This window comes from Sinocyclocheilus grahami, unplaced genomic scaffold (genome assembly GCF_001515645.1).
Source record: "Sinocyclocheilus grahami isolate Dianchi unplaced genomic scaffold, SAMN03320097.WGS_v1.1 scaffold355.1, whole genome shotgun sequence".
In the NCBI taxonomy this organism is placed as follows: Eukaryota; Metazoa; Chordata; class Actinopteri; order Cypriniformes; family Cyprinidae; genus Sinocyclocheilus; species Sinocyclocheilus grahami.
Window position 1 is genome coordinate 418,399 of NW_015505534.1, and position 8,178 is coordinate 426,576.

Consider the following 8,178-nt stretch of genomic DNA (forward strand, 5'->3'; position numbering starts at 1 on the left):
TTGTAAAATAATGGAACATTTAGGTCATGAATATTGTCTCAAAAGTCATGGAAAAGTCATGGAAATGTATTGGTAAAAATGTGTACAAACCATGTACTATGTACTTTACTATATTACCAGAGTTGATAATGCTCAAAAAGATAAAAAGTTATAGACACCAAAGTGCCTTGTTTTCATTTTCTTATTTCATATACAAATACATGAAATCAGTCCTTGAGCAATCCAGAAAAGTAATGGGTTGAAAGTCTCATGAGTTCACAGAAATGTTATCAATGATTTCCTCAGAGTTTGACTGTTTTGCTATAGCAGGGGATTTTAATATTCACATAGATAATGCAGAAAACAAAACTACAAAATAACCCGCAGTTGGAATCAGCTTCCAGAAGAGATCAGATGTGCTAAAACATTAGTCACTTTTAAATGCAGACTCAAAACTCATCTGTTTAGCTGTGTATTTATTGAATGAGCACTGTGCGATGTCCGAACTGATTGCACTACATTTTATGTATAATCGTTTTCTTAAATTCATTTTAAACCTCTTAAATCAATTTTTTAAATCATTTTCAAAGTTTTTAAATTCCTTGTTTTATTGTTGTGATTATTTTTTTCTTTTCTTTTATGTAAAGCACTTTGAATTACCATTGTGTATGAAATGTGCTATACAAATAAACTTGCCTTGCCTTGCCTTATATTTAAAATTTGAAGAAGATACCATGAAAAATTAAATTCCTGCAGCCATTTTTATGAGACTATGTCTAGTCTCCCCCACCCCCTGTTTGTGTGAACCCCTGGCAGGGGGACCCCTGGTGGGCACGGGGGCCCTATGCAACTGATTATATCGCTTATTAGGGTAGGGCCGGCACTGCCTATTATGAATGTGTGTAGTATGAATGTAATCTGCACATACTACATTTGCCATGTTGTCATTGTCACAGGACCTTCCAGCGTCAGTTGCGTCATGTCAGTGCCATTCATAAATTCTCTCCCGTGGCCTCATGGGATAGTAAAGTGGCCATCTTATGCACACTTCAGAATTACACCGGAAGTAGTAGGTCCGGGTACTTTTTGCCGACATACTTATTTGGCCACATACTGTTTTTCGCCTACTATATAGTAGGGAAGTATTTATTTTCGGATGCAGCTAGGACTAAACAAGGGAGCGTGGTAACAGGAAACAAGGAGGTGGGATAAATGGAGCACATGGCCAACACAAAACAAAGCCATGTGCTCAAGCACAAGTCAAACAAAGAAACATTCAACAGTGACAAGACAGACAAGACTATCAGGGCAGGACCCTGACACAAATTACAATGACTTTAAAATGCAAAAAAAAAAAAAAAAAAGGAAATGCTTGGAAATGCCATGTCCCTCTGCACACACACAGAGATTCAGAAATCATTTATAGAATATAATTTTGTTTGTTTGCACCACAATATATTATCTAGCTCTCTATTTTGTTGGTCAATGTGTCAATCACAAAATTATCCTAATTGAAGGTATTATTCTCAATGACAGGGTGTTTAGATGTCTTAGATTTGTATTTTGTTAACTAAACCAGTGGTTTTTAATCCTGGTCCTTGGGACCCACTGCTCTGCACATTTTGTATGTCTCCTTTATTTAAGACACATGATTCAGATCACCAGCTCATTAGGTGAGAGCTCCATGAACTTAGCTAAGTGTGCATATATATCATGACAAGATCTGTTAACAATATTGCCTCTGTTGTTCTCAACATGATTTATTTATTTTTACAACAATAAAACAAAAAGTAAAACTGTTATGTTTTACATGACATGTTTCTCACCTGCATAATCACCAGCTCTTCAATTTGAGACTCTGACAGATTCTCCAGACTTGTAACTTCCACTCTAAGTCCTGTCACTGATCAGTAAAAAACAAACAAAAATGGTCAGTAGTGCATAAACACACACACACACACACACACACACACACACATCTGGTGATGTTGATATATGTTGGAAAACACACTTTTTGGAATGAAAACAGCAGTAAAGAGCACATCTATACATGCATACATACATACATACATACCATACTTATCTGAATTGATGGGTCAATATAATGTTCATCATGTCCAGCAGAAAGCAAACAGAAGATAGAGCTAGCATTAGTATAAAAAATACTGAGTTACATAAACAACAATGGCTTTCATTTTAACAAATCAACATTTTATTACAATGAATTTGCTCTTTTCCCTCGATGTGTATTCTTTTATTCAATTAGAGAGGGTATATTAGCTCACCACTGTAACAGAAGACAGGCAAACTAGCAAAGCAGCTCTCATCTGTCCACTGGCCAAAGTATTGTAAAGACACAGCTGTACAGTGTTGAGATCCCCGCTGTCCTGGGACATTTGCACCATTATCTGGTTGTGCAGCAACACCTTGAGTCCACGGAAGCCAATATGTGAAGGAAGAGTTGCTCTGATCTGACCACAGTCTGTTTCTGTGCAGACCAATCCATACAGGATAATGTGTAACATTCAGTATCTGTTGATGTTCTGTCTCATTCCTCACACTGGCCAGGTCTGTGTATTTCTCTCTGCAGTAGCTCTGAGCTCCAGTCCAGGTCCTATGCTCATATATCCAAACATATTTCTGAGAGCTGTTTCCTGTACCTAAAATAAAACATAATATAATGGATGTGTATCAGTCAATTTATTAATTTCTGATCTAACTTCATACAATGACAATTTTTTTGCTTGTAACTTCTTACCATCATAGCAAACAAATGTGTAATAATTGTCACATGATGAATCAAACCAGTTTCCATTGGAATCCATGTAAACACACAGTTCATTTGCTCCATTGTTCGGTTCATGATACCAGTTCCTGAAATCTCTCTCTTCTTCCTGATAGAAATCATTGTCTTCCAATGACCATCTCCAGCTATTCACATCATCATACAGTCCAATCCAGGCTGAATCATTGTAACTCCCATTAACTGTGTTAATCAGCCTCTTCATTTCCTCCATGTTATCAATGGTGGCCAGATCAGTGTAATTCTGTCTGCAGTATCTCTGAGCTTCAGTCCAGGTCTTAGATTCATTCACAAAGTGATACTGACGAGATGATGATAATGCTGTCAAGGTGGGAAAAAAGGGTGAAGATAAACGTTAACAAGTTGCATTAATTGCAACATAAAGATTCCTTGTAATGACATGAGATAATGTGCTTGTAAATGTTTAAATAATGATAATATTACATTACAAAATAATAACAGAACAAATTGTTTGTAGATTTTTATAAAGTGCATGATCATATATGAATTGAGTGTGTAACAACATTTGTAACCATTTTAATTTGTTAACTAATGTTCTGTTAATCATTATGTGATATCCAATAAGTTCATTAGTAAACATTTACAAGCACATTATCTCATTTTTGTAGCTATTTGAATATATATTAACTAATGATACATTAAGCATTATATTATGTTTGTTGATGATTAAGGAAAGTTATTATAAAGTATTGCCTTTCTTTGAACATTCAGTAGTTAAATCTTCTAAAAAATGTCAACATAATTTTATTTATTTTATTAGAGGTGCACAAAATATCACAGACAGCTGAGAGTGTATGTTTCTGGCAAGACTCTATTGGGGTCTAAATGATCTACTCACCTCTGTAGCAAATGAAAGGTGATGCAATGTTGCAGTTTTCATCTGTCCAGTTCCCAGATTCACTAAATGACACTGCAGTGCAGTATTCACTGTTTCCAGCATTATCTGGCTGTCCTGCTCTCCAGTTACTGAATGAAGAGTTGTTCTGATCTGACCAAGATCTGGTTCTGTACAGTCCAATCCAAAAGTAATAATATGAAAATAATGATTGAAGTTTGTAGTTTTCAGTCTCATTCCTGATACTGACGAGGTCTGTGTGATGTTCTCTGCAGTAACTCTGAGCTGCAGTCCAGTTTTTGTACTGGTTGACAAACACATAACTTGTACTAGCATTCACTCTTCCTGTGGGGAATATATATGTAGATGTGATATATCTGAGTATCATAAATACTGTATGTTGTTCTTAAAACATTAAAAAAAATCAACAGCAGTTCTCACCGTCATAGCAAACAAAGGGAAGTGTATAGTAGCAAAAGGCTTCACTCCATGTTCCCCGATAATATGACATGTACACACACAGACTCTGTCCACCTGAGTTCACTTGCTGCTGAACAAACCAGCTTTTAAATCCTCCATCAAACATGACATTTTCCAGAGACCACTTCCAGCTGTTTGTATCATCATAGAGACCAATCCAAGCTTTGCCATAGTAAGTTCTGTACACTCTTTTATAGAGCCTCTTCATTTCCTCCGTGTTATCAATGGTGGCCAGATCAGTGTAATTCTGTCTGCAGTATCTCTGAGCTTCAGTCCAGGTCTTAGACTCATTCACAAAGTGATACTGACGGGTGCATGAAGATTGTGTGCAGGTTCCTTTAAGTTTAAAATATATAACAGGGAAATATGTTTGATTTTTCTCTGCAGAACTGCAATATATAATTAAAAACTATGAAAATTTATTTATTGTGAAGATTTTTTAAATGTAATAAAAATATTGAATAAAGTAGAAATTATTAAAATTATACCTGTCTATATTAACACCTGCTGTTAACAACTTGAAGAACAGCTTTTGCAATGTGCTAATTAAAATATGTGATAAATGGTTTTAAAATCTATAATAATAATAATAATTAATATAAATATAAATGAAATCTATACATTGATTAGACATTACAAAAAGTGATATTAGAAAAACATAAGTGATAAAAAAGAGAGCAAAAATAAACTTACTGTTGTAGCAGATAAAAGTCAAGCTGGCTAAGCAGTTCTCATCAGTCCATCGACCTAAATGACTGAATGATACAGCAGTACAGTGCTGCAAGCCCCACTGGCCATAAACATATTCACCATTATTTGGTTGTTGTTCTGAATAGGGAACGGCTGGTCTCCAGTCTTCATAATTGGTATTCTGACCGTTTGACCAAATCCTGTTTCTGTTTGGTTGTTGTTCTGAATAGGGAACGGCTGGTCTCCAGTCTTCATAATTGGTATTCTGACCGTTTGACCAAATCCTGTTTCTGTACAGTCCTATCCAGACTCCTCCACCTGCTGTCTCAAGGATCCTCTGGTTCTCAGTCTGATTTCTCACATTGACAAGATCTGTGTAATGTTCTCTGCAGTATCTACGAGCCTCTGACCAGGTTTCCCAGTTATAGATTATGATGTAACTCTCTGTGAATGAAATGTCCTTACCATCATAGCAAACAAATGGCGGTGTGTTGTCACATGATATATCATACCATTTACCATTATAATCCATGTAAACACACAACTGGTTCCCCCCACTGTTGTCCGGTTCATGATACCAGTTTCTGAAATCTCTCTCTCCTTCCTGATAGAAATCATTGTCTTCCAGTGACCATCTCCAGCTATTCACATCATCATACAGTCCAATCCAGGCTGAACCATTGTAACTCCCATTAACTGTGTTAATCAGTCTGTTCATTTCCTCCATATTATCAATGGTGGCCAGATCAGTGTAATTCTGTCTGCAGTATCTCTGAGCTTCAGTCCAGGTCTTACTCTCATTCACAAAGTGATACTGACGGGATGATGTCAAAGATGACACTGTGAAGAAAGTGTAAAATGTTAACATTTAAAACATTTTGACAGTCCTGGCCACTACATAGACATCCACTCACCACTGTAGCAAATTAAAGGAAATCTATAATTGCAGTATTCATCAGTCCATTTCCCAGAGTCACTGAATGAGACTACAGTGCAGGATCCAGTGTTATCTGGCTGTCCTGCTCTCCAGTTACTGAATGAAGAGTTGCTCTGATCTGACCAAGATCTGGTTCTGTACAGTCCAATCCACACATAATAATAGTAATAGTTATTCTTTAATAAATCCTGGATCTTCTGGTGTTCAGTCTCATTCCTGATACTGACGAGGTCTGTGTGATGTGCTCTGCAGTAACTCTGAGCTGCAGTCCAGGTTTGGTACTGGTAGACAAACACATAACTAGCACTGGCATTCTGTCTTCCTGAAACATTTAAATACAGTTTTGAATTTTAGTGAGTTGATTATTTAAGAATACTTGTAATTAAATATAATTATCTGTTTTTCAGTGTCCCATACATATTATTAATTAAACTGCTTACCATCATAGCAGATAAAAGGACGATAATTGAAACAGTATGTCGTATACCATATCCCATTGTCCATATACACACACAGACTTTGTCCTCCATAATTGTCTGGTCCTGGGTCATACCAGTTCCTGAAGTCTTTCTCTCCCACCTTGAAGAAATCACTGTCCTCTAGAGTCCATTTCCAACTGTTCAGATCATCATAGAGTCCAATCCAGGCCAAATCAATGGAATCATGATTCTCTGTGTCGATCAACTGGACTGTCTGTTGTTCATTTTCAATGGTGGCCAGATCAGTGTATTTCTCTCTACAGTATCTCTGAGCTTCTGCCCAAGTCATGGATTCATTCACAAAGACATACTGATGAGGGACACTCAAGGTGAAGGTAAGAAACCCTATTAAAGAGTTCAAGTTTAGTTTTTCAATAAAAAAAAAAAAATACCAAAAGTGTCCATTTAAATATCTATATTCTCCAAATGATAAAAAATGTAATTAGTGTAATTTTAGTAGCTAGACAAATTCCACAACATACTCTTATACAAAATGTCAGTTTAATTGATGATAAAATGTTTTATGAAAATATTTCTCTTACCCGATAATAGAAGCAATGGAAACATAGCTGTGGAAAATAGTATACACATGTAAAATCAATCAAATAATTTTATTTATTTTAATGCTTTAAATGCCAAGAGGAAAAGCCATTTTAAAAATGATTTGCAATTTATCTTTTGAGTTGAAGCCTCGTCTTTTATCTGTCTGCTTTTGTTTTAAATGATCTTACTCTCTGCATATTTATACTGTTTACAAAATGCAATAATATGAATACAGACAACCTACATTAATCATTATTTAGCAATCAACAAGAAACAAGAACTGATCAAAATGTATTCAAACACGGCAAATTTTGCATTATTTGCATTAACTGTAATTTGTCTCATTTATTAAACATTTAAAATATCTTTAAAAATGGTCAATAATTTACCTTTTGAGTTGAAGCCTCGTCTTTTATCTTGCTGCTTTTGTTTTAAACTATCTGACTGTCTTCATATTTATACTGTTTACAAAATGTGGGAGGGATCATTTTTATAAACACAACTGACATCAAGAAACCTGATGGTTCACATAACTTTATTAAATGTACACAAAAAAACATAAACATTCTGCTGTTACATGAAAACAAATGCTTTACACAACACTTGACCAAAATCTTTATTCCTTTAGAATAAGAATCGCTTACATTTTCTGAACTTGTGAGTGCTATGACCATTTAGACCATAAAACAGAGAAACAACATTTCTAAATAACTAACAACTCAAGACTAAATCATATGAGTCTTTCATGCAGCCCATGTTTTGATTTATCATTATATTTGATCGATCAACAATATCTTAACAAATAAATTAACAAATATAAAATTTAAATGTGTGCCCAGGTATTGCAACAATGCAATAATATGAGTACAGAAAACCTAAATTTTTCTACATCTAAAAACAAACAAATGGTTACTATAGTTAAACCGTGGTAACAACAAATTAACCATGGTTTTGCTACAATAACCATAGTTTAACCATGGTATTTGTAGTAAAACTGTGGTTATACAAATGGTAATCAATATGCCAAAAAAAAAAAAAAACAAAAATAATTTTCTTAAGGGAGAGAAAAATGTAGGTCAAGGGTAGTTTAATGAAACATGAAACCTAAAACCATTTGCTTGTGCAGGAATGCTGTCCTAACCTCTCATAGACCAGTTTTACGACCAGTTTTACTCAAAAGCATTTTCAAGTTGCTGGGAAGTCCTCATCTGATAAATTCTTCCTGAAACTAAAATTTGTAATTTGTTTTCTGTGAGATATTTCTGAGCTAAATATATATATATATACAGTATATAAACAATTGCTCAGTACTGAACAGTGAACTCAGTAAATCAGTGATATGTAAAAAAAAAAAAAAAAAAAAATATTTAGGATTGAAAACAGCAAAAGAGAGCACTTATAGGGTGATCGT

The 8,178-nt window shown here is 34.9% G+C and overlaps 1 protein-coding gene across 1 annotated transcript; it reads right to left on the reverse strand.

Annotated features, from left to right (window-relative positions):
- Positions 1-3,871: 3,871 nt before the first annotated feature.
- LOC107548768 (macrophage mannose receptor 1-like) lies at positions 3,872-7,165 on the reverse strand. The gene is made up of 6 exons (XM_016229574.1): positions 7,157-7,165; positions 6,767-6,793; positions 6,186-6,569; positions 5,723-6,067; positions 4,995-5,648; positions 3,872-3,942 (listed from the first exon to the last, which is right to left on the reverse strand). The coding sequence occupies exons 2-6, from the start codon at positions 6,789-6,791 to the stop codon at positions 3,872-3,874; spliced, it is 1,479 nt and encodes a 492-aa protein (XP_016085060.1). The 5' UTR covers positions 6,792-6,793; positions 7,157-7,165.
- Between the last annotated feature and the right edge of the window lie 1,013 nt (positions 7,166-8,178).

Bases quoted from the DNA above. Each gene is read 5' to 3' on its own strand.
- LOC107548768 (XM_016229574.1), bottom strand. From the start codon at position 6,791: ATGTTTCCATTGCTTCTATTATCGG. The intron at 6,570-6,766 runs GTAAGAGAAATA...ACTCTTTAATAG, and splicing joins TCCATTGCTTCTATTATCGG to GGTTTCTTACCTTCACCTTG. The intron at 5,649-5,722 runs GTGAGTGGATGT...CTTTCTTCACAG, and splicing joins TCCTTTAATTTGCTACAGTG to TGTCATCTTTGACATCATCC.